At 41.9% G+C, this 26,920-nt stretch overlaps 2 protein-coding genes across 4 annotated transcripts in view; one reads left to right on the forward strand and one right to left on the reverse strand.

Annotated features, from left to right (window-relative positions):
- TTF1 (transcription termination factor, RNA polymerase I) overlaps positions 1 to 19,147 on the reverse strand; it is a 26,175-nt gene extending 7,028 nt beyond the window's left edge. The window contains exons 1-8 of one of the 3 annotated variants that reach the window (XM_008563631.1): positions 18,108 to 19,147; positions 14,881 to 15,095; positions 13,277 to 13,462; positions 12,220 to 12,298; positions 9,121 to 9,251; positions 7,774 to 8,008; positions 4,658 to 4,747; positions 3,302 to 3,367 (exon numbers count right to left, since the gene is read on the reverse strand). In XM_008563631.1, coding sequence (XP_008561853.1) covers positions 3,302 to 3,367; positions 4,658 to 4,747; positions 7,774 to 8,008; positions 9,121 to 9,251; positions 12,220 to 12,298; positions 13,277 to 13,462; positions 14,881 to 15,095; positions 18,108 to 19,147 — 2,042 coding nt within the window. Of the gene's footprint in view, positions 1 to 3,301; positions 3,368 to 4,657; positions 4,748 to 7,773; positions 8,009 to 9,120; positions 9,252 to 12,219; positions 12,299 to 13,276; positions 13,463 to 14,880; positions 15,096 to 18,079 lie in introns of those variants that run through there. The other 2 variants (XM_008563644.1, XM_008563636.1) reach the window with 2 other exon arrangements.
- Positions 19,148 to 25,382: 6,235 nt separating this feature from the next.
- Positions 25,383 to 26,920, forward strand: part of LOC103582132 (chromosome unknown open reading frame, human C9orf171) — a 113,532-nt gene continuing 111,994 nt past the window's right edge. The window contains exon 1 of the mRNA XM_008563815.1: positions 25,383 to 25,574. Coding sequence (XP_008562037.1) covers positions 25,383 to 25,574 — 192 coding nt within the window. The remainder of the gene's footprint in view (positions 25,575 to 26,920) is intronic.

Here is a 26,920-nt window from a genome sequence, read left to right on the forward strand (position 1 = left end):
CTGGCTGCCTGCTGCTTTTCCACCATGAGTAGAAGCAGCCTGAGGCCCGTGCCAGATGCAGTTGTCCTGTCCCAGAATCGTAAGCCAAATAAACCTCTTTCCTTTATAAATTACCCAGTCTCAGGTATTCTGTTACAGCAACACAAAATGGACTCAAATAAGCTGGAATGAGATGATATTTCACTGTGGTTTTGATTTGCATTTCCCTGATGATTAGTGGTGTTAAGCACTTTTTCATATACCTATTGGCCATTTGTATGTCTTCTTTTGAAAAATATCTATTCAGCTCATTTGCCCATTTTTAAATCAATTTTTTGTTGTTGTTGTTGAGTTGTTTGAATTCCTTGTATATTCTGGATATTAATCCCTTGTCGGATACATAGTTTACAAATGTTTTCTCCAATTTTGCAGGCTGCCTCTTCACTGTGTTGACTCTTTCCTTTGCTGTGCAGGTTTTTAGTTTGATATTATCCCATTTGTCTATTTTTGCTTTTATTGCCTGTGCTTTGGAAGTCTTCTCCATAAAGTCTTTGCCCAGACCAACGTCCTAAAGTGTTTCCCCTGTTGTCTTCTAGTAGTTTCATGGTATGGGGTCTTACATTTATGTCTTTAATACATTTTGAGATGACTTTTGTATATGGTGAGAGACAGGGTCTAGTTTCATTCTTCTGCATATGGATATCCAGTTTTCCCGGCACTATTTATTGAAGGGAGTGTCCTTTCCCCAGTGAATATTCTTGGCACCTCTGTTGAAAATCAGTTGGCTATAAGTAGGTGGCTTTATTTCTGAGTTGTCTATTCTCTTCTATTGATTTATGTGTCTGTTTTATGCCAGTACCATGCTGTTTTGGTTACTGTAGCTTTGTTGTATATTTTGAAGTCAGGTAGTGTGATGCCTCCAGCTTTATTCCTTTTGCTCAGGATTGCTTTGGCTATTTGGGTCTTTCATAGTTCCATATGAATTTTAGGATTATTTTTTCTATTTCTGAGAAAAAGATCATTGGTATTTTTACAGGGATTGCACTGAATCTATAGATCCCTACTGGTAGTATGGTTATTTTCACATTAATTCTTCCAATTCATGAACATGAGATGTCTTTCCATTTCTTTGTGTCCTCTTCAATTTCTTTCATCAATCTTTTATAGTTTTCCTTGTAGACATCTTTCACCTCCTTGGTTAAATTTATTTCTAGGTATATTATTTTTTTGTCACTACTGTAAATGGGATTGCTTTCTTGATTTCTTTTCAGCTAGCTCCTTATTGGTGTATAGAAACACTGCTGATATTTCTATGTTGATTTGTATCCTACAATTTTACTGAATTCACTTATCAGTTCTAAGAGTTTTTTAGTGGAGCTTTTAGGATTTTCTCTACATAAAATCATGTCATTTGCAAATAGCAACAATCTGACTTCATTCCAGTTTGGATGGCCTTTATTTATTTCTCTTGCCTAATTGTCCTGGCTAGGACTCCCTGATGATTTCATTGTGCACGCTGGGCTGAGAACCACTGAGCTAGGGAATTACTAGAGTTTACAAAGCTCCAAATTGGGTCCACAAAGATAACTTGAACTCCAATTTTTGGAGCACATGCTATGGTGTCAATACATCATTTGAACTATCTTGAAAACACGGTGGTCTGGCTCCTGCAGACCCAGCTAGCTCATATGCTGCCATCACCCTCTTCCTCACTGCCTTCCAGCCACCCTGGCCACCTTTCAGTCCCTTGGATGTACCCAACCAGTGCCAGTCTCAAGGCTTTTGTATTCACTCTCTTCTGCCTGGAATACTCATCCATCTCATCCATATGTGGCTACCTTGCAACCGTTAAGGGAAGTCTTCCCTAACCACACTATCTTATTGCCCCTCACCCCCATCTCTTCTACTCTATTTTTATTTTCTTTTTTAGTATCCACATCATCTGAAATTAGCTTATTTGTTTACAGTCTCTTCCCATTATAACAATGTGAATTCCTAGTGTCCTTATTCACAAGTATCTTTTGTGCCTGGTATACAGAAGGTGGTCAATAAGTAAATTATTGTTAGTGTGCCATTGCTGTTGTCAATATAGTTTGTTGTTAGTTTTTAGGTTGGTTCTATAGAATACAAAAATTTGGGGCTGGCCCGCTGGCACACTGAAGAGTGCGCCGCTTGGGAGCGTGGCGGCACTCCTGCCAAGGGTTCAGATCCCAGGTGGAGACCGGTTCCCGCTCACTGGCTGAGCGCGGTGCGGGCACGACACCGAGGGTTGCGATACTCCTGCCAAGGGTTCAGATCCCAGGTGGAGACCGGTTCCCGCTCACTGGCTGAGCGCGGTGTGGGCACGACACCGAGGGTTGCGATCCCGTTGCTGGTCCCTGGTACGGGCACAACACAGAGGGTTGCGATCCCGTTACCGGTCAGTAAAAAAGACAAAAAGGAAAAAAAGAAAGAATACAAAAATTTGTATGAGGGCATTTCAAAAAGTTTGTGGAAAAATAGAATTAAAAGGCTGGTCCCCGGTACGGGCACAACACAGAGGGTTGCGATCCCGTTACCGGTCAGTAAAAAAGACAAAAAGGAAAAAAAAAAAAGAATACAAAAATTTGTATGAGGGCATTTCAAAAAGTTTGTGGAAAAATAGAATTAAAAGATAATATGAAACTTTCCATGAACACTTTGAAGAACCCTCATATTTGTATCAACAGAATATAAGCTCTGCCGAGCAAGAAATTTGTCTTTTGTTCAATGCTGTATCCCTAGAGCCTAGAAAAATGCCTGGCATACAGGCACTCATATTTGCTAGATGAAGAGTATTCTGGGCCTTTGATTTTCTAATAATTAGACTTGATAAAGTCTATGTACTAGGATAATTCACTCCCTTATTACTAACACAGAGTATCTACAATCTCACCTCAATCGACTGCCAATGTCAATTTAATTGTATGGTAATACTTCCTTATCACAGTTATTTTTCCACTGGAAAACTGATATAGGTGGAATAGGTGGGTGGGCCCCAGGTATTATCTATACCTAAAATCTGTAATCAAAAAACACTTTAGGTATGATATATTTAATGCCATGAAAAGTTTATCTAGCAGCTCAGAGCATTTAACTACAGTTTGCTCATAAAACTTAGTTTTTTTTCTGTATTATATCAAATTGGTTTTCTAGCAAACACAATGAATTTTAACCACCATTTATACAAAATTCCACGTGCAGTATAAATTTCAGTCCTGCTCTTTAAAACTTAATAGGCAGTCATTTATTATAAATCATCTCTATCTTTTAGTTAGCTTAATACTAAAACAAATGGTCTTACCCTATGGCACTAGCAAGATCTTCCCAATCTATTTCATTAGCATCTTCCACATTTATTTTATACAACCTATGAGAAAAAATAAAAATAAAAATTTGAAGCAAAAATCAGTGTGGTGAACAATTTCATGGACTCTGGAAGACACCAGCGCTTTCACCCCCATTCCAGCTCCCTCACCACATACTTCCAGAGAGGTTGGCATCCTAGCCCAAGGTTAGTCCAAGGTCACTCTGTTAGTGAACTACAGAGATGGGCTGAGATGCCATCTCTCCTCCTTCTGAGACCTTTTTGTCTTCCACCAAACCATGTCGCTTTGTCACTGTAAAAAACAGACTTCACCATTCAACACAGATACATAGTAACAATGTATCTGTACTCAGCACTTACTAAGTGACAAACACTGTGTTAAGACCTTTTTGTGCACTAATTCATTTACAGTAACCCTCAAGGTAAGAGGGATTAGCCCCATTCTATAGACAAAGAAATGGGGCAGCGAGACTGAGTTGCTGGCTCAAGATTTCATGACTAAAAGGTGGTGCCAACACTGGAACCCAGACCTGCTTGACACAAGATGCTCTCTTTGGACCTGCAAGTCTACGCTGTCTCACTAGCAGGGGAAGAAAAGGTGGAGGTGTAAGCGGCCAGACTAGTATACGTAATCAGGAAGCTCACAAGTGGACTTAAAGTAGGGCTCATGACAGAGGGAGGATGAACTTGGACAGGGTGGCCAGATTCCAAAGGTTTCTGCTATTCTTTGTTGTTATTCTGCCAACATAAGCCTAAGTCCACTAAACTCACAGGCTTCATAAATCAGGCCCATATCTCCCCTGCCCTTGTAACACTTCAAACACTTCAGGGAGGACACTGCATGGACCAGGAACTCAAGGACCAAGCAACAGTAACACCAACAAACTTATGCCGGAGAGCAGTTAGGGCTCTGTCTGAATTATTTACCTCCATTTCCAATGAATGCAAATAATATATATAGATATATATTATTTTTATATACATATATGAAAAGCTTCAAAGACTAAAGTAACTACATATATTGAGTACTTTGTACGTTGTACACGCATTACTCATTTTATCCTCCCAATAACACTAAGAGGTAGGTACTATTACTATCATCCTCATTTAGGATGAGTAAACTGAAACTTAGAAAGGTAGGTCACATGCCCACAGTAATACATGTATAAGCTGCTGGAACCTGTAGCAGGTGCTGGAATCTGCAGAAAATGCTAGAACCTGTAGAAAGGGATTTGAACCCTGGCAATATCACTGCAGACTCTGCTGTGTTAACAACTACTCTTTGGCTAGAGAGAAAAACAGTTAAAGTAGCATCAATTTCTACTTTTGTACCTTTCAATAAGGTTGATTTTGGACTGCAGGGCATTAACTCCACGGTATATGTCCCGACCATTAGTCATCCTCTTGGTTAGAATTTCTGTCCTACATTAAAAGAAAGAAAAATATAGTTGACCTTCAGCGGTAAAGTTTCCTTTAAAATTTCCTATATCTTCCTCATCTAAATTGCTCTCATTCAGAACCAATTTCTAACTTTTCTACTCATCACTGCTAATATTTATCACCATCAAGAATATACCTATTTAGGGGCCGGCCCGGTGGCGCACTGCTACAGTGCGCCACTTGGGAAGTGCAGCGGCGCTCCCGCCGAGGGTTCGGATCCCACATACAGACCGGCCGCTCACTGGCTGAGCATGGTGCTGACAACACCAAGCCAAGGGTTGAGATCCCCTTACCGGTCATCTTTTTAAAAAAAAAGGGGCAGGGAAAAAAAAAAAAAACCTTTTTTAAAAAAAAAGGGGGAAGGCAAAAAAAAAAAAAAAAAAAAAAAAAAAAAAAAAAAAAAAAAGAATATACCTATTTAAAAAAAAAGTGGGAAGGCATAAATAAAATAACGGAAAGTTGATGGTTACTGAAATTGGATGACATGGGGCTGGCCAGTTGGCTCAGTTGCTTAGAGTGAGGTGTTATAGCACCAAGATCAAGGGTGTGGATTCCTATACCGGCCAGCCACCAAAAACAAACTAGATGATGGATACAAGGAGTTATATGTTGGTGTTATAAAATTTTCATAATAAAAAGTTTAAAAAAGGGAGAAAAAAACAATAAGCCCATTAGCAGGTGCTAAAGGACACTATGTCAGATCAATTTATTTTTGATTGTTTATAAAACAGATGAACATTGCTCTTATTACCATTCCCAGCTACTGGAACACCAAATACGACAAATTCAGTAGTGATAAGTGATTTGATGATTCGTTTAATACCCAAAGCTAATGGCTGGGGGAAAGGGCTGACTGAAGTTCCTTGTGAGAGCAGTGACCCCATTATAAATATTTAAAAAGTACTTATTTTGAAAAGCAAAATTTGTCACAATCTTATCAGTGGATTAGCTGTTATATTTACACTGCTGATAATGTGGAGGAAAACTAAGGAGAACATGAACTAAAGATGCAGTCACTGTTGCTATACTGAGACTGTGTCAGCAAGAACTCGCAAGGCTTTACCACAAACCACAGGCATCCTATGGGGTTGCCTAGGAGACGGGGAGGTATGGGAGGGGTTTACAGCTGGCTAAAACATATATAAAGCAAGGTTGCAGAGAATAAAGTTGCTTAGTGTGTGCGCTAAGTCCCAGAACTTTGTGTCTGGTATTCTGGTTGCCCACCTCCCTAGGTGGCAGCCCTAATCTCACGCATGTCCTGAGCAACTCACCTTTGCTGCACTCTCTTGGAAGGGCTGTGTGTTTTACACTAGTCCTGTTACCTGAGGGGCTGTGTGCTACACAACTCCCCCAGGGCTAAGAGAAGCATGCAATAATGAAGATACAAGGCACACATGCAGATAATCGACAATTCTGTTCCTACGAACAGCCATTAGTGTTTACAGGTTTGAAATGTATCACTTGATTGTTACCTACCTGAGGGGCTGTGTGCTACACAACTCCCCCAGGGCTAAGAGAAGCATGCAATAATGAAGATACAAGGCACACATGCAGATAATCGACCATTCTGTTCCTACGAACAGCCATTAGTGTTTACAGGTTTGAAATGTATCACTTGATTGTTACACAAGATAAATATATGTTCAGGGCTGAAGTTTCCTATTTTTCTCTTCAAATTAAAAAATTTGCATGTAAATTGCATGGGATCTTAATTATGTTGATTCTGAAGTAGTACTACCCTTAATCATTTCCCCTTTTTAACACAGATATGTCATCTTCCATTTGAGGCTATAACACACTCCCTCCCTTCTATAGCCTAAAATATAGGGGTAGAAAGGACTCTGCTTCTTCCACATTATACAATCTGCACCCCCTATCCCCCTCACATTATCTGTTCTTTAGAGTTTATTTCCCTGAGTGTAGTCTTCTATTTAAATAAACATATTTTCTACAACAGAATTGTGAGGTACATAAACAGAATAATCTAAGAGTCTGCTTTCAACATAAATAAATATGCCTACTCTGGATTTCATTCTTATTTGACCTTCAGGGATCACTGAACACCCTTTGTGCAGCAGGTGGGGTGGGGGTCATGAGCATGCAGAACCGCTGCTTCAAGGAGTCACATTGCAGCTAGACATCCAATTCAGAGACCCTTCAGGGCTTGGCAAAGCTACATCAGGCACAGAATGTGCAGCAAGATCAGGACTAAACCTACCTATCTCTATGTGACTGCTGTAGCTAAGAGGATGACTGCTTTACTTCAGAGGAAGACAGAGGAACTGATGAATTAGAAGGCAAAATAAAAAAAGGCAGAGCTTTTACTGATCACTATGTTCATGATTCCTCTTCTGAACATTAGTTGCATATCATTTTTAAAATTCTGCAAACAGGTAACTACCTTGTTTTGCTAAAGACTTAGAAAGACACAGAATAAAGAAATCAGAAGTCAATAATCAGTATTAAAAAAGATATTTATGAGGAAGCCATACACTCTTCACTGAATTAATTAGTTAGTTAATAAAAGTGCTAATTTAAATTAAATACTGATGTTAAAGGAGGTGGAGGAGTGGACTAGAGATGACCATTCTTGACACTTAAGCTTTCCACACGGTAGTCACACATGTTCTTAGTAACCTCACCTCTCTACCCACTCCATAGAAACTGTCGAGAGAAGGTGGGAAGGGGAAGAGGTAGATTACCAGGTACAAAGTTACAGGCAGATAGGAAGAATGAGTTCTGGTGTCCTAGGCTGACTATAGCTAATACTACTAACACTATATATTTCTAAATAGCTACAAAGAGGATCTGGAAAGTAATCACTGCAACGAAAAGATAAATGTTGAGGTGATGGACATGTTATCTACTCTAAGTGAATCATTGTACAATATATGCATGTACTGAGACACACTGCACCCCACAAATATGTATAATTAAAAATAAAAATAAAAACAGTTGAGAGAGAGAATATCTTGTTGAAATTTTATGTAAGAAGCGTTAAAACTTACCACTTACTTTTACACTGCATCCAATTTCTGGTCTCCACTTTAGCTTCCACTTCCACCCAGGATATGCCCTTGTAGAGTTTTTCCCGAACAATTGATAAACGGCCTTCAGGATTTTCTTGGAGTTTACAGTCCATCTCTTTTAACTCTTCAAGAGATATTTTCTTTAGAATCACTTCTTCAACAGCCTTAATTAGTCTTTGAGTTTCCGTCTTACTCCAAGCACCACGATTTCTTTCTATAGACATAAAAGAATAGTCTTACTGATGCTAATCTATTCACTTTCAAATACAATTACTAAAAGCGAAATGATAAATCAGCCACTTTCCAGAAGACAATGGGTGATGTATCAATTACATAAGCCTAAAACCATCAAACACAATCACATACAAATTAAAGTGAAATTACCAAAGCGATCATGGATTCTTTTTAAGAACCAAAGACAGAAATTATTGAATAAGTCCTGTCTTAAAGCAATGTTTTTTTTCAATTTCAAAAAAGTTGTTCTTCCTGTTTCCGAGAGCAATGTCTCCTACACGAAATTGTGAGGTTCTCAAACATTTAATGTGAAAAAAAATAACCAAATGACTTTTATGTACATGTCTGCTCCCTAAGAGTTTCTATTCTGAAATTGATAGTCACAGTGATACCAACACAGTCCTTGACAAGGGAGGCATCTGAGGATTTCTGAAGACAATCATCTGTGCAGTGTGGCAAAGCCATCCACTGTCCACCTTCTTCACTAGAGACCTTCACAGCCCCGCTAGGTAAGAAAGAGGTCTCAAACTGGCAGCCTGCAAATATCTTTGGTTTGGCCCACAGAGTATTATTTTATTTCCCCCAATAACAATTTGGATGAATATTTAAAAATCTAGAGATTTCCAAGAGAGAAAAAAAGATATCCAGAGTTCCCAAAATTTTTTTAAAATTCTAGATTTTTGTTTACTTCTTGGAATCCTGAAGAACTGGCCACACAGCACTACCTGTGTGGCCGGAGCATGTGAGCCCCTGTGCTAAACAGTAAGCCCGCCTAAGGACTGTGAGGAATATAACCAACGAAACTTTTGATAAAGGAGCAGAAAAAGAGCCAGGGGGTTGCCAACACTGATACTGGGACAAGGCCCTGCCTAATAGGCCAGCTGAACTGCATGCCGCCCTCCCAAAGTCTCCCTTGCCACCGTGGGGGAAGTGACCACCTCCGCCCAGGCTCTCCTACCGACCAGATTCCTTGCATATGGGTCTGCAGAATGGACCTGCAGCAATTTTTGGGCCTTGGATCAGTTGTGGGCTGAACCAGGCCTTCTGGGGCTTATTTATTCACCAAGGTGGGCTCTAGACATGGCCACTTACCACTGCTGATCTGGGAGAATTTCAGGGCAACAGAGAGGTTACTTCGGGCCACCATCTCACCAATCTTTTTCCAGTCGTTCCCATGGAGGGAATGGTATACCTTTAATTTCTCAGCCTCTCCTTTGCTATACCTACAAGAAAGGGAAAACGCATTACAAGTCTGGGTGAACTAGGGGATTGAAAACGGTATTCTTGTTGCAGTGTGCTACAGTCGTGGGAAAAGATGAATGAGACAGGATGTCAGGAAACCAGGTTCCAGCACCAGTCCTACCAATGACCAGAGCTCTTGTCACTTCCTGTTTCTGCACCTCAACAGTACTCATCCTACCAATCAATCACCGCAGTCCCAGGCCAGAGGCTGGCTCAGTCATACAGTGACCCACAGCAAGAAATCTCTTAGTTAGCCCTTTCTCACCTCAGAGCCTCTGTACCTGCAGCAGAAGTGGCTTTCCTCCACCCTCCTGGACAGGGCTTGCAACCCTCCAGATGCAGTTTACACGGACCATCTTCAGGGAGTGTTTCCCTGACTACTCAGCCTAAAGTCCCCCTGCTGTTCACTCAGAGAACACTGCACTGCTCTTTCATAGCACCGGTCACGACTTGCAATTATACTTTATTCATGAACTACTTTGTATACGTCTCTTCCTCTAGACCATCGTTGTTCAATAGAAATAGAATGTGACACACATATGGATTTTAAATGTTCTAGTAGTCACAGAAAAATTCTTATTTTTTTTTTGGTGGCTGGCCAGTTAATTTAGTTTAAATGAAATTAGTTTTAAGAATATATTTCATTTAATCCAATATATTAAAAATGCTATCATTTCAACATGTAATCAGCATCAAAAGAACTGAGATATTTTACATTCTTTTCTTCATACCAAGCCTTCAAAATGCAGTGTCTTTTACTCTTACAGGACATCTCATCTGGACTAACTACACTTCAAGTGTTCAAGAGCCACATGAGGTTGGTGGTCACTGTACTAGATGGTACAATTCAAAGAGTAAGTCCTGTAAGGGCAGGAAACTTGTCAGTTTTGTACACTATAGTATCATAATGCTTGAAGGATAAGACATTCAATTCACATGCAACAAGTGGCTTAATACAAATATGTAACTATTTAAGTAATTTATAGTGTATTAACCCCAAATAAAAACAAATATATTAGAGAAATGTACTAAAAAAGTACTATAATATTATAAATTGATTTTGAGATTAAACACCTTCAATATTTAAGTAAAGAAAAGTGATCTTTATAACTTCCTAAGATTCCTAAACCTTAATACATGGGTGGGGAATGGTGGTTTATGCTATTACTAAGGCAATACAAAAGAAGCCTTAGTAAAATACTAACAATTTCTGATGATAGTGATCCAGTCCTGCTTCAGGACAATAACATCCTAGTGTTTTCAGAAATTTATCTGCAATAAATGCAGAGCACGGTAAATAGAGATACGTTATTCTTCACTATTAAGAATCATGGATATCAAAATGGAATACTTTCTAGTAGTTTTCTTCTCAAGGCAATCAGGGTCTTTCTGAGATAAAAAAAAAAACAACTTAAAGACATCCCTGAAGCAACAGAAAAGAGGAAGTAAGAGTAAAACTAAGTGTACAAAAACAGGGAGACAGGTGTACTGACCTCCAAACTCCCCCACAACCTTAAAATTATTAAAGTTTTTACACTGTATGGTTTTTTTTTTCATTTAAGAATTCCTTAACTTGAAAAAATATTTTAGGAATAAATGATCACCACAACACAAAAAGAATAAACTTTTAAGTTATTGGAATCACAGACTTTTATTATTCTATCATAATAATAAATCAATACAGCAAGAATAAACTTTTAAGTTATTGGAATCACAGACTTTTATTATTCTATCATAATAATAAATATAATAAAAATGTCATTCCCCTACCTATGTCACAGGTAGAAAAATATGTTACCTCAGCTCCCACCATTAATTTGCCAAAAGCATTCTTTTAAGTCCCATTTAAAATGCCATCTTTAGGGCCGGCCTGTGGCTCACTCGGTAGAGTGCGGTGCTGATAACACCAAGGCCACGGGTTCGGATCCCATATAGGGATGGGCGGTTCGCTCACTGGGTGAGCGTGGTGCTGACAACACCAAGTCGAGGGTTAAGATCCCCTTACCGGTCATCTTTAAAAAAAAAAAAAAAAAAAAAAAATGCCATCTTTAGTTCTTTCACAATTGGGGTTTGGGAAGAGAGGGCAGGGCAGGTCTCAGTCTGTGTGTGCGTGACCTTTCCTCACTTAAGGCTGGTTCCTTTTTGTAAACATTTTAAAAAGAAAGCAAGGTTGTATCAAACCAAGGCTGGACATTTATGTGTATATATACACACATAAAACTTGGTTTAAAATCATATAGCTAAGCAGAACTCAACTGATGCTCCTAGAAAATCTACACAATCTGCCTCCCAGAGTGAGGTCAAGTAGTTGAGCCCATAGCTGTTTTCGGGGCTGTTGGAAGCAGAGCGGACACCTTCCAGCTTATGCCTTTGTCCTTGAGCAGAGCACTTACCCTAGCCAACAGTTCATCTAGGTTTATTTTTTCAATTTGGAATGTTGGAAACATATTACAATTGAATCTTTTATCTGAGGGAAAGGGAGGAGAGAAGGACATGAAGCACCCCGCACTGACACTACTGACCTGTACTTAAGTGACCATCTAGTACTAGCGTTTCCCTCCACCTCACATATTTACTGAAAACCCAAACAACTGTGCTAAGTGCTAAAGGGAACACAGTGTTGAGAAGGAATGTTTGGGCTCATAGGAGCTTACAATGTAGAAGAGAGCAGAGAAAACACGAGTAACAATGAGAGAGCTAGAGGATGTTGAGTACTAAAATGAAAGTACAAAAAAAATGCTGAGGATTTAGGAAAGACAAGATCTCAAAAGGTGGAAATTGAAATGGGTCTTGAAGACATACACTTGACGATAAATACATAATCTGGTTTCACACACAAACATCTCCATGATTTTTACTTCCAATCTATTGCTGTGACTATTTTGATTTATGGTGCCAGCAAAGATTAGAAAAATGTTCTGTCTCAAGCTGCTAAGACTTTTTTCTTACCTGCCTTTGTAATTATTGACATCAAACATCTTCTTTGCTCGATAGTATACTAGTTTCCAGGGCCGGGCAATGCCCTTACCTATGGTCAGAAGAAAGGCAGTCAGAGGAGGCACGAAGAGCCTGGCATGAAATGTAGCCACATCTGTAAAGGAACCTAGAATAGCCCTTTTCAGCAACACTCACTATCCTAACCCCACGTGAAGGCTGAGATTTCCTATGTCCTGCAGAAAGCTGTCTTGGGAAGCAGATGTACACAGTCACCAGTTTCCTTGCAGATCTTTGCCAACTAGATGCTTAGTACATAGAGGCTCCAGCTTCCAGTCTACTCAATTCATTGAAAAGACACTTTTAAGGCAAAGTAATTTGTACATCATTTGAATTAAGAGGAAGGGAACACTAAAGTGGGGGACACATGCCAACAGTTCTCCATAAGATGAGCAAATTAGGCTTTTTTCCAAATCTTTCCAAATTAGGCTATTTTCTTTTTCACTATAAAGATGAAATAATCCCTCAACAGGGGCTCACTATCCTGTTTTCCTTTGTGCATTCCAGACAAGAAAGTAACCAAAGAAATTATCCTCTTTACATTCAAAAAAGATTTTCTTTCATTCCAATCCTATATTACTTCATGAGCTTCTAACTTTCCAAGCAGTACCTTCAGAGGAGGGTTCCAGCTATAAAGCACACATGTGGTCACATTTAAAACTAAGGAGACTATGGGTGCAAATAAGGATGTACTTTGTGTAGTATACACAAAAAATAAATAATAAAGAACAAGAAGAGAAACTCAAACCCTAACTATTGCCAAGGAAGAAAGATAGAAGTTGGCTATTTAATTTTTCTCAAAATCTGTAAAAGCACTATACTTGAGAGACATGAACACATTCCAAATACCCAGAAGAACAGACTGGCAGTAAGGACAGTGTTAGCCACAGCAGCAGTTAACGTGTACCACATGCACGGAACAGCCAGGCACTTGCCAGGTGCTTACCGTGGGTGATCTTGTTTATGGCTGGAAGGCTGTGGATGGTCAAAGAGCGAACATTTCTAAACTTACCAATGTGCAATCTAAACGAGTGTTTTCTTTTTAAATCGGTGATCACAGACTTTTCCTTTGGATATCTGTCTGTATACAACAGCTTGTCTGCATTCTCAATTCCTGTCAAGGCTAAAAATTCTTGCACATTTTTCTCTAACTGCTTATTTTCCTTGGCAGAAAACTTGCCAAATTTAATAGCGACACCTAGGATGTTGGGGTGGGGGGGGAGAAAGAAAGTATATACTGTCAATAATGAACAAAAGCAAACCTGCCGCTGGGTCTTCCATCAGCGATCACAGCTCAAGCGCCAGCCAGCACCTCCCTGCCTGTGCACCTGACGTTGGCCCTCCAGTCTTCACACGCAGCCACACCTCTCCTCCCAGTCTTCCCTGGTCATCCTATTCTAAAGTGACCTTTTCTGCTTCATCCATCTCTTTTTAAAATCGTTATTTTTTAATGTTAAAAAGTAACATAGCTTTATTAAAAATTCAAGTAGCATTGAAATAAAAGTTTAAAAGAAGCCTCCACTTTACTCCCTTGTGACAATGACCTCAGGTAGGACTGTGAGTATGTTGGCATGAACGGGAAGATTTATGTGTATTGTCTATGCACATGCACTGGGGGAGGGGTGACAAATGTCAGGGCACTTTACACTGTCTTCCCAGTCACAACACAAAGCACTCGAGTTTCATCATGTATTGACTGTGTTATACAGTACATTTTTCTGTCTTTAGGTTCATTTTTAAAATATCTTTTATAAAACATATACTCCTAAAAATTTCAACACAGGGCTGGCTGTGTGGCTCAAGCGGTTAGAGCATGGTGTTATAACACCAAAGTCAAGAGTTTGGATGCCCCTACCAGTGAGTCGCCAAACAAAAAAAAATTTCAAAACAGAATATACCAATGAGATATCAGATATTGCTGTATAAATTATGCGTGTATTTGTCATATTTTTTTTTTCTTTTTTGCTTAATTTATCTATTTTTTTGAACTATTCTCTTCCACCTAACTCCATAAGGTTAAGGCCCCTCTTTTTACTTTTTTCAATGACCAGTGGTATTGGGCCTTCATAGCAGACACTCAGTAAATATCGCTCATTTGTAGTACACAGCCCTAAATTTGTAGCTTATTCTTAAATCCAAAAAACTCTCTGGGATGTTCTTGCAACACAACGAAATCAAAAAGGAAAAAAGTTGGGTCCCACTTGAGTGCATGCCCACTACAACCAGCTCACCTTTAAGTTAATATCTTGGGGAAAGAAAGTACACGTCATCCAAGTTGATGATGTTAATTTGACAGTGTTTTAATTTTATTTTACTTTTGTATCCTTCCTAGTGTCTCAACCAATCAACCTCCTCTTCTTGCAGCACTGATCTTCTAGCCCGGCGATCCACTGGTCCCTTCAGCCCCCCTCTTCCTTGCCGCCTGCACCAGAAGTTGAGCAAGAGGAAGAAAAGAGTGTATTTCATTTTGCTAATTTCACAGCTCAGAGATAAAGCTGGAAGTAGCTAAAGGATGCTTCCTGCGAATCTAAAAATCTGAATCATTTGCAAAAGAAAGTCAGGTGCTAGCTTCGCATACAGGAAACTTCAACAAATATTAAAGTTCCACAAGCTCACCTTGTGCTTTGAATTCTTTAAACCGTCCCAAGTCATCCCGATACATTCGCTTAATTGTAGTGGGAGCCCTTTCCTTTATGTCAGGAATGAACTTCTGGAGCTGCTTCACGGCATAATGCAAATCCACATCCGAATCATCTGAATCTTCAGATAAATATCTTACTTCAGAATCTTTAGTTGATTCCAAATTGCTATCTTCATTTGTAGGTTCTGACCTAAGACGGAAAATTGTGTTAACATTAACATATCACTTGACCTAATAGCTTCTTCTGCAAGGTGTAAAAGTCAATTTATTTTTCTTTCTATTTGCTTTTCCCCCCAAGAAGTTTTTCTTTTTATTTTTTTCCCCTTAAGACTTTACTTATAGTAGTTTTAGGTTTATAGAAAAATTATGCAGAAACTACAGATAGCTCACCCCCCCACCCTTTCTTATTGTTAACATCTTCCATTGTGTAGCACATGTTACAAGTATGAACCAACATTGACCCGTTACTGTTAACTCAATTTTATATTAGGGTTCCCTCTTTGGATTGTTTGGTTCTATGGGTTTTGCAAAATACATATTGTGTATTCATTACAGTATCATACAGAACAGTTTCACTGCCCTAAAAGTCTCTTATGCTCCACCTTTTCATCCCTCATTCCCTACCTCCTCCCCTGAAACCCTGGCAACCACTGATTTTTTTTTTCCCCATTACTTTAAACATTTGTCATTTCTTTGTGTTGGGAACATTTAAAATCTTCTCTTCAGTATACAATAAATTGTTGATTATAGTCACCCTAGTGTTTTAGAACATTAAATCTTATTCCTCCTATCTAGCTGTAATTCTGTATCTGTTAATCAACTGCTCCCTGTCCCCCTCCCCCTTCCGGCCTCTGGTAACCACTCTTCTACTCTCTACTTTTATGTGATCAGCCTTCTTAGCTCCCACATGAGTGAGAACATGCAGTCTTTCTGTTCCTGGTTTACTTCACTTAACTTAATGTCCTTCAAACTCATCCATGTTGCCCCAAATGACAGGATTTCATTCTTTTCATGGCTGAACAGTATTCCATTGTGTATTTTCTTTATCCATTCACCTGCTGATGGACACTTAGGTTGATTCCAAAACTTGGCTGTTGTGAATAGTGCTGCAATAAACATAGGTGTACAGATATCTTGTCTATATATTCATTTCCTCTCCTTTGGCTATATACCCAGTAGTGGGATTGTTGGATCACACGGTAGTTCTATTTTTAGTGTTTTGAGGAACCTCCAAAGTGTTTTCCATAATGGCTGCACAAATTTGCATTCCCTCCAAAAGCATACAAGAGTTTCTCTGCATCCTTGCTAGCATATTTTGTCTTTTTGAAAATAGCCATTCTAACTGGATTAAGATGATAGCTCACTGTGGTTTTGACTTGCATTTCCCTGATGATTAGTGGTGTTGAGCATTTATGCATATATCAGTCAGCCATTTGTCCTTTTTTGAAAAAATGTCTATTCAGTTCATTTGTCCATTTTTTAAGTCAGATTTTTTCCTTTGAATTGTTTGAATTTCTTGTATATTCTGGATATTAATTCCTTTGTCAGATGCATAGTTTGCAAATATTTTCTCCCTTTTTGCAAGTTAACTTCACTCTGCTGATTGTTTCCTTTGTTGCGCAGAAGTCTTTTAGTATGATATAATCCCATCTGCCTATCTTTGCTTCTATTGCCTGTGCCTTTTCATAAGGTCTTTGTCCAGACCAATGTCCTAAAGCATTACTGTTTTCTTCTAGCAGCTTCATGTCTTACATTTAAGACTTTAATCCATCTTGAGTTGATTTTTGTATATGGTGAGAGAAAGGGTTCTAGTTTCATTCTTCTGCATACTGATATCCAGTTTTCCTAGCACCATTCACTGAAGAGACTGTCTTTTCCTCAATGAATATTCTTGGCACCTTTGTCAAAAATCAGTTGGTTATAAATAGGTGGCTTTATTTCTCAGTTCTCCATTCCGTTCCATTGGTCCATGTGTCTGTTTTTATGTCAGTACCATGCTGTTTTGGTTACTATAGCTTTGTTGTATATTTCGAAGTCAGGTAGAGTGATGCCTCCACCTCTGCTCCTTTTGCTCAGGATTGCTTTGGCTGTTTGGGGTCTTTTGTGGTTCCATATGAATTTTAGGATTTTAAAAAAATTTCTGTGAAGATCATTGGTATTTTGATAAGGATAGCACTGTATCTGTAATTTGCTTTTGTTTTGGTAGTATGGTCATTTTCAGAATATTAATTCTTCCAATCCATGAACATGGAATGCCTTTCCATTTCTTTGTGCCCTTTTCTATTTCTTTCATCATTTTTTTATACATTTCCTTGCAGAGATCTTTCACCTCCTTGGCTAAATTTATTCCTAGATATTTTATTTTTTTGTCGCTGTTGTAAATGGGATTGCTTTCTTGATTTCTTTACCTTGCTCATTATTGATTTATAGAAATACTTTTTAATATATATTGAATTTGTATCCTGCAACTTTACTGAATTTGTTTATCAGTTCTAAGAGTTTTTTGGTGGAGCTTTTAGAGTTTTCAATATATAAGATCATGTTGTCTGCAACCTAACAACCTTAAATTCTTTTTAAAAGTGACTCTCAGACTACTAGAGTGTTAAAGCTAGACAGAATCTAGGAGTTGATTCAGTCCATGATTTTCAAACTCTTTAACGTATCTTTATTAACTTGGATATGGAGTCCCCCCCCCGCCTTGCCTGTGAGGGATATGTTCCAAGATCCCTAGCAGATACCTGAAACCATGGATAATACTGAATCTTGTATATACCATGTTATTTCCTACACATACATACCTATGATAAAGTTAAATTTATAAATTAGACACACTAAGAGATTAACAATGGTAACTAAAATAGAACAATTACAATGTGTCAGCATCACTACTCTTGTGCTTTGGGGCATTAAGTAAAATAAGAGAAAACAAAGGTAATTTGGGGGTCTTAAAATGGTTTTTAAACTTACAGAATTTCAAGGCTGAAATAGTTCTTAGTGAAAATCTGATCAAACTGCATTATTTTATACATGATGAAATTATCTGCCATGTTTACTCAATTAAAGGTGGACATTATTCTGTACATGAGATGATCTATCTCTTCATGATTCCTGCCATTTAACATGTATGTGCTGAAAAGAGAGGCTACGTGCAGAATGCTTACAAAAGACGCATACCAACAGAAGGCATGCTGTTCTCCATTACCTCTGCACCTCTTCCACACGCTTCTCTTCTGGATAGGCCTGCGTTTTCTTCTTTTGTGGCCTGGGTTTCACACTTTCTTCAATCAAGGTACCATCACCTTCCAGTGAATCAAAGGGGGTATTCTCAGAGTTCTTACTGAGCATTGAAAAATCATCTCCTGAAGCTACAGCACTTTTGACAGAAATATGCTTCCTTTTCTTAGACTTTTTCTTTATATTATTGGATTCCTGGACCCCATTAAGTGCATCACTGCCTTCTGCAGTCTCAACCTCACCAACCACTTGTGATCCTGCAGGGTATGTGTTCTCAAGACTTTCAGGCATGACCAATGCCTCAAATTCCTGTTTTTTGGACTTCTTTTTCTTTTTTCTCTTAGACTTGTCTTTCTCAGCAGACACTGGTAGGTCTGTAATTTCGCCTTCTAGGTCCACAGAAAGGAGTTCCTGCTCGTGTGATTCTGGGTGGGGCAGGGTGATGCTCACAGGACAGCTTTCTTGTACGGCATCACAGGATGTAACTTTCCTTCGACGTTTTTTGTTCTTTTTCTCTCTAACTTTATCATGTAGTTCTTCTGACTCATTTTTACATGACTTAGTAACTGCATGCCATTCATCTGCTTCAGGCTCTTTTATTGACTTTTCTGCCTTGCTCATATCAACATAAACGACATCAACATCCTTTCTAAAATTCTTTCGTGTTTTCTCAATCTTTTTTTTATCCACAAGGACACATGTAACAGCTGTTTCCTTGTCTACCCCCAAAACACTTTTTCTTCTCTTTTTCTTCTTTTTGGGTGTAGAAGTAGCCTTTTCAGTCTCATCACAAATTTCTGAGTTCTTCAAAGGAGAAGAAATGAGATGCTGGAAATCCTTTCTTTTCTTTTTACTCTTTGTTATTTGAGACTGTTCACTTGTCAGGGAGGAGTCTGTGAAACTTTCATGGGAACGTTTTCGATGTCCTTTCTTATGTACAGAATACTTTTTCTTTTTCTTGTCAAAAACTGGAGTGTAGATTTCAAATCTGTTCGATTCTCCTTCCATTTTATTCCTATAGGGAAATGTGACAATGATGGTTTATTTTTGCATTTTAAACATTAGCCTCAGGGGGAAAAATCACAACAAAATGAAATTGTATGACAAATAACAAGCCTGGAGTCATGATAATATATTTTATATTATATTAGTCTAAATGTACATGAGGCTCACTGTAATGCACTCTGTCTGGTCGCAGAGTACAAGAGAGAACAGTGCCCTGCACCATAAGGTCTCTGTCCCCCTCACAGCCTCATCTTTGACCTCTCCTTTCCAACTGTGCACTTCAGCCACATGTGCCTTGTTTTGTTTCCTCAAACATGCCACAATCCTTTCCTTGGCTCTCCCTGGAATTCTCTCTGCTGCCTCCCCACCTTCCCTGCCTCTTGTCATCCTTCAGAGCTTGGCTTGAAGATCACTTCTTCCAGAGAGCCTTCCCTAACCCCTTGGGTTGGATCGTTCCCCAAATGGATATACTTCCATATTCAAAAAATAAACAATTATATAATTTAATGTCTGTCTCCTCTGCTAAAAACATAAATCTCAAGAAGGAAAGCTGTTTGTCTGTTTTGTTCCCCTCTGTGTTTCCACCTTCTGGAAGTCATGTCTTAGGACTACATTAGAGTGCAGGCTCCATGAGAGGACTTCATGGGGGAGCATCAAGTACCCACTGATCTCAAACCCAAAGACTGTCCTTTGAGAAAGAGGTTGGACATGTCTTGTTAGGGTCCAACAAAGAATGAAAATTATGCAATATGTTGGAATAAATTTTCATAAGGCTCTAATGTTAATACTCATATAAAGAGCACACGCATTTTGGAATTTAAATACAGTAATAAGAGATGTAGTTTACAAAAGATGGTTAAAAATATAACACTGCGAATATGTCTTACTCCTTTTTAGCTCTGTATTGCTTCTGGGTTTCAATTTTTTAGATTTTATTTATCTTTGACTAAGTAAAACATTTATGTGGTTCGAAAATCAAAATAATCTATTCTTATTTCCTTTCTTTTCTTATACAGAAGGTAGCATCTATATATTCTGATCTGCTTTTGCTATTTTCACTTAACAATGGATCCTGGAAATCTCTCTGTAGCAGTGGTTTTTCAAGCCTGATGCTAAGTACATTTTCTACAGAAAATACTTTTATCCTGGATTATCTCATTAATAATTTTTATATACTGATTCAATGTTGAAATAATAGTTTGGATATTGGGTTAAGTAAAATACATTCCTAATTCTACCTGTTCCTTTGAAAGCTTTTTAATGTGGTGCTTAGCAAATTTTAAATTACATATGTGGCTTGCATTGTTTGGACAGCATTGCTCTAGACAATTCACTCTTTTACTCTTCTTGAAATAATTATTTCAAACTTTCTTCACTTCCATGAACTTCTAATTCTATTAGAATAGAAGAATATTAGAACTTCTAATAGAAGTTCTTTTAACTTCTATTCTTCTATCACTTGCAGTAGGTGAATTTGCCCACAACTGCACACTCTCACACACACTAAACAAGAAATATATTACTCCTCAAATCTAACATGTTTGCCTGAATCTGCCCCATCCTCTCTCCCTCTTGCTCCAACAAAGGAAGCACCCCTTCTCCTGTCAAAGGCCATTTCCTTCATATGTGTGCTGGATCCCAACCCCTCCTGCTTTCTCAGAGAGATGGTGATCCATCACATACCCCATCTCTTTTCTGTACCTTTCACCTCTCCCTTCTGCACTGGATCCCTTCTAGCAACACTCTAACAGTCTCTAGTTTCTTCTAAGGTAAGAAAGAAAAAAAAAAAGCAACCGTCTTCTACCCTAAAGTTCCATCCAGCTATTCTCCTTCTTCTCCTTCACAGCAACATTTGAGAAACCACTCTTTCCATCTCCTCACCTTCTATTTCTAACCAACATCCTGTAGCTTCCACTCTCCACTGAGACTGCTCCAGCATGAGTGCCTATGACCCTCAAGTCACTAAATTCAATAGACACTTTTCAGGCCTGTCTTTTGGGACCTCTCTTTTTTTTTTTTTTTTTTTCCCTTTTTGTCTTTTTTCGTGACCGGCAACGGATCGCAACCCTCAGTGTCGCGCCCGTACCGGACCGGGACCAGCAACGGGATTGAAACCCTCGGTGTCGCGTCCGCACCTCGCTCAGCCAGTGAGTGGAGGTCTGTATGTGGGATCCGAACCCTCGGCGGGAGCGCTGCCGCGCTCCTAAGCGGCGCACTNTGTCGCGTCCGCACCTCGCTCAGCCAGTGAGCGGAGGTCTGTATGTGGGATCCGAACCCTTGGCGGGAGCGCTGCCGCACTCCTAAGCGGCGCACTGTAGCAGTGGGCCACCGGGCCGGCCCGTCTTTTGGGACCTCTTAATAACAATGAACAGAGCAGATAATTCCTTTAAATATTCTTTTACTTTCCATCATTTTCTTTCCTTTTTGTAAATTCCTCTTAAGCTGCTCCCTCTGGTCTCTTGAGCTCAGCTCAACCTTCTAAATTCATAGTACTCCCAGCTAAAAACTTTTTATGGTTCCTCCATTATTCTCAAGACAAAGTCAAGATCCTTACAGACCTACAAAGCTCTTCATTTCTTCATGACTTAATCTGGCCTATGCCTGCTTTTTCACCTCTCATTTCTCTCTGGGTTTCAGACAACACCGTGCCTTCTTCCAGTTCCTAAAATACACTATGTTCCTTTTTCTCTCAGGGACTTTGCAAAAGCAGCTCGCTCCGCATTACTTTTGTGCCCTTTAACTGATCCAAGTATAAAAGTCACTTTCTCAAGAGGGGCCTCTTTAAGTCCTTAACTGGGTCCCATCTCCCCGTTATACAGTGTTCCCCAAGCACCCAGCTGCTCCCCTATTGCAGTCGTGACATGCAAGACCCCCCCTTAAGGGCTAGGATCTTGCCCGTCTTGCCCTCAAATGGCTCCCCAGGGCTCCATACGCACCGAACGAGTGGATATGGATTTCCCCCACGTAGTCTGAACACACACTTCCCGCCCCGCAGGGTACGTGCCCCAGCCTGGTCCCGGACCCCTCACCACCTACGAGGTGCGGCAGAGACCCTGCTCTGCTCTCGGGCGGGCGCTCCGGGGCTGGGAGGAGCTAACCCGAGGCGGACTCTGGCTCCTCTCAGTCCCCCGGGCCCAAGCCTCGGTTCAGCGAGTTCGGGTCTGGAGCAGCAGCGAAGACTGCGGCGCCGACCCCAACCCGGACGCCTCAGGCCAAAGGCGGCCTCCCGGAAGGCGCCACCCCGCGCCGCCCGACTCCTGTGTGCCGAGTCCAAGACACCGAAACATCTAATGACAGCCCTTGCAACCTACCCTCGGTAACCGCCACAACCGCTCTTCCACCCCGGAAGTGCTGCTACGTGGAAGCGGAAGTAATCGTGCGTCGCTTACCCGCTTGCCGTCATGCTGTCATAGCAACGGGGCTGACGCCCCGACCGTGGCGCATGCGTAGTTGCCTGCCCTTTTTGCTCCCGGGGAGTTTAGGGGTGGGGTGGGGTAGAGGGTGCTCCTAAAACTAAGCAAACAGGACAGAATTCTTCCTTTTCTTTACTAACTCATGCATGCGTTCAATTTAGTCAACAAGTGTTTGCTAAGTTCCGTCTATGGTCCAAGAGTGAACAACCTGGGGAAGACAGATACACAAATCAAGATAATTTTGGATTATCCTGTAAGGAAAATAAAACAGGGTAATGTGATGGAGAGCGACTGGGGACAGTGGATGCTACTTTAGATGGAAAGAAGGCTCTTTGAGGAGTGGCATTTGAGCTGAGTTCTAAATGAACAGGGCAAGCAAAAATCTAGGTGGAAGAGTGTTCCTGGCTGGAAGCAAGTGCAAAAGCCCTAAACGTGGTTTCTGGAGGAACTGAAGGAAGACCAGGGCAGCTGGAGCACAGTGAATGAAGGGGAGAGTGGTGGGACATGAAGACAGAAGGAGGCCGGGGCTAGTCAGTGCAGGTCTGATGCACGTTAAGCTTAGATGAAGTCTCAAAAGGTTAGAGCTATAGGGAGCCTTGGAGATTTATCTCAATTTTTCCATTTCAAGGGAGCTGAAGAAACTTAGCTTATAATGAAAAGTAAAGATTTAATCAGGCCATCAAGTTGAGCCTGTTATATATACCACCCCACATTTTAGCCTTTTGGCGTAGTGAATGTGATTATATAGACAACATATTTTCTCATTTAATCCTGTAACAATCCTCCATTGCAGGTATCTTTATAAGATAGTACTATTCCCACCTTGTTGATGAGAAAGCCGGGCCTTAAGTAACTTACCTAAGGTGACCTGCATGGCCCAGCCAGGATTGAAAGCTGTGCTCTATCCACTTCTCCACTATGCTGCCCCTCACTGCTTCATCCTGACTCCCTCTGTGTGTGCTGCTAAGCAGCTTTGATTAAAAAGTGCACAATCTATACTTCTGTGAAAGTCTGGAGGTGAAACAGGCTGTAGAAACAATGAGCACACACACACACACGTTGCCACACAAGGGCTGCTTCAGGCCTTGAATGAGGAGTTGGAACTCTGGTGTGCTCTGTAAATGTGGTATTGGTGTTGCCCACTGTTCATATGTAAAGCCTTGAACTTCAGGTTTGTCATAGGTACAACTTATTCTGTGGCGAACCCACTTGCCCAGAGGTTTGTGTAAAAGGATTTTTGCGTGTTTAATGATGATGATAGTGATGCATAAATGAACCCACAAAAGGCTGGACCTAGAAGGGATCAGAGCTCATCCAGGCTAGTGGTTCCAAAAACACTATACCAGTTGCCTGGGAAGCTTTTTTAAAAAAATGCAGATTCCCCAACTTTGCATATGGACTGCTTATTAGACACTACTGTTGTATCACATTAAAATCCTTGGACATGGGGCCGGCCCGGTGACGCACTGCTACAGTGCACCGCTTAGGAGCGCGGCGGCGCTCCCGCCAAGGGTTCGGATCCCACATACAGACCGGTTCCTTCTTGCTGGCTGAGCGAGGTTCGGGTGCGACACCGAGGGTTGCGATCCCGTTGCCGGTCCCGGTCCGGTACGGGCGCGACACTGAGGGTTGCGATCCGTTGCCGGACTCGAAAAAAGACAAAAAGGAAAAAAAAAAAATCCTTGGACATGACATTGTAGTTATGCATGAGAATGTCTTTGATACATGATGAAGTATGCAGGGTCAAATATAATATTGTTTGCAGATATTTTCAAATGATTCTGCTCTGTGTGTGTGTGTGTATACGTTCACACACAGAGAGAAAGCAAATATGGCAAGTGCTAAGGACTGGTGAATCTAGATGAAGCCTACACGAGTTTTCTTTGTACTCTTCTTTCAACTTTTCTGTAGGTTTGCATTTTTTTCAAAATAAAAAGTTTTGAGGGGTGGGGTGGGGTAGGGGATTTTTTAAAATGCAGAGTCCCAGATGCCATTTCAAGATACTCTGATTCAGTGTGTCTGGGGTGGGTCCTGTGAATATGTATTTTTCAATTTCTATCCGTTTTTGTCGCACGAAGTTGGGTACTACTGATGTAATCCAACTGTAGACTTTCCTCCTCACCCATTTCACAGAAGAAAAAAACTGAGAACCCAAGAGGATAACTAGCTCGGGATCACCCAGTGGATTAGCAGCCACCTCAGGCCTGGAATGCGGATTTCTACTTCGTAGTGAACAACTTCGCGCTTTATCTCTGGCGTCTGTGTGCTGCGCAGGGAGCAGGAGAGGCGGTGAATGGAGTGGGGCTGGGTGCGGGGAGGGTGTGACTAGGAAGTCAGGAGTAAATGGCCCTCGAGAGCCCCGTCACTTTTAATACAACCCAGTGGTGATTCTTGGGTTGTCCTATGTCGATTTAAGAGAGCTCTGAACAGGTGCACACTGGTGGCCGCCAATAGTTTCACGAAAAGAAAACGACAGAAGTAGCCGGGCGCTGTTGGCGTCCCGTCGCCAAGGAGACGGGCCATTCCATTCCTCCTCGAGGGGTGGTCTTGATTTTCTTTCCTCTCCCAGTCGGAAGCGCGGGGCCCAGAAGACCCTCTGCGGAGCCCGAGGGACTTATACAAGGGTTTACGTCTCCTTGGAACGAGGGGCCGTCTCGAGGTGGGCGCGCCCCGCTCCAGAGCGGAGCCGGCATCCGTCCCCCTCCCCAGGGTCCCGGTGGTGCGGCCCGGGGCGCGCGGTGGGTGCCTCCGAGCTCCTTGCCGGCCGGGGCGTGCGGAAGCGAGCCGGGTCCAGCCCGCGGGCCGACTCCCCAGCGACCCCCAGGATGCCCGAGGTCAGGAGCCCCGGCCAGGACCTCACGCGATGGAAGCAGCAGCCGCCGGGGCGCCGCACGGTCAGCCAGATCTGCCCGCCCCCTCGGCGGCCCCTGACCGTGGCCGACATCCGGCCCGGCATGGAGAACGACAGGCTGGGGGTCTTGCGGGACTCCATGTTCCAGAACCCGCTCATCGTCAAGGTGAGCCGCCCACCCGCCCGCCACCCTTGCGCGCTCGCCGGCTCCCCGGGCACCCCCGCTGTACCGCCCTGACCGTGGCCGACATCCGGCCCGGCATGGAGAACGACAGGCTGGGGGTCTTGCGGGACTCCATGTTCCAGAACCCGCTCATCGTCAAGGTGAGCCGCCCACCCGCCCGCCACCCTTGCGCGCTCGCCGGCTCCCCGGGCACCCACGCTGGGGGGCCGGGTCCGAGCGCAGCGTTGGGAGCTCCAGCTGTGGTCCAGACAGGCCCGGACCCCCGTGCGGTCACGGGCAGGTCACGTCGCCTCTCTGAACCTCAGCTTCCTCATCCTCCGAGTGGGATGACAATGGCACCCATTAAAGGGAGGCTGAACAGGGTAAATCCCTGCGGGACCCTGGCACGGCGCCTGACAGGCAATGAGCCTGCAACGTTGGCTGCTGTGGCTTCCCCAGGAGCCGCCTGTGTCCTCGCTCGCCACCTGCCAGCCCTCCCAGGACCAAGGCCGCCTCTACCCTTTCCCCACGCGCCCGAGCTAATTCCATGCAGCAAGTGCTCCTGCCAACCTTGGAAGCATCATTTCACAAATTAATTTCCGCCCAATCACAGTCTTATTACTTATCCAGAATCACAATCCTAAGAGAAAAACGTGCGCATCTCCGGCCTAGGAGGCCCCGCAGGCACGAGCGAGGGAGCTGCGGCTTCTCGCCAGACACCTTCCCTTTTACAGCCCACGCCCTCTCACTTCTGCTGCCCCAGGAAAAGTCGGTTTGAGGTTCGGTGGTTCCGGAGCTGGCCATGGAGCAAGTGTACCTTGCACCACTGGAGGGCAGTGTGCCCTTAAAAATGCGCTGTTTCCCAGGTGCGGGCGGTGGAAGGCGCAGGTGGTAACCATGGATTCAGCAATTTATTTATTTGACTGCCAGGCCTGATTGGAGCCCCGAGGTTTTTGTTGTTGTCCTTGTTTGGTAAAGGTAACCTGGGCTTTCTCAACACTGTGCTAGAATTAGCTGAGTTAATTGGCTCCCGGGGAAACACTGACTCTCTCCTGCTGTTGCTGCATCTGGGGGAAGTGGGCCTTTCCCACTGGGCACCCTGCCATCTAATACACCCCTTTCTTAGGGCCCCCCCAAAGTGGAACAAGGTCCTTCACTTACTTCTAGGTGAGAAGGGCCACTCTCAGTGGACAGATGGGACAGTTGGGGTTCACCATTCTGGGATCAAGGAGAGAATCAAGTCCACAGCCTTTGACCAGCTGCTCTAGTGGTAGGTTACTGCTTTGACTCAAGTAGTTACTAGTGGGCCAGCTCCTTCCTACTTAAATATAAAATGAAGGGCATTATGG

This window comes from Galeopterus variegatus, unplaced genomic scaffold, assembly GCF_000696425.1.
Source record: "Galeopterus variegatus unplaced genomic scaffold, G_variegatus-3.0.2 Scaffold176, whole genome shotgun sequence".
NCBI lineage: Eukaryota > Metazoa > Chordata > Mammalia > Dermoptera > Cynocephalidae > Galeopterus > Galeopterus variegatus.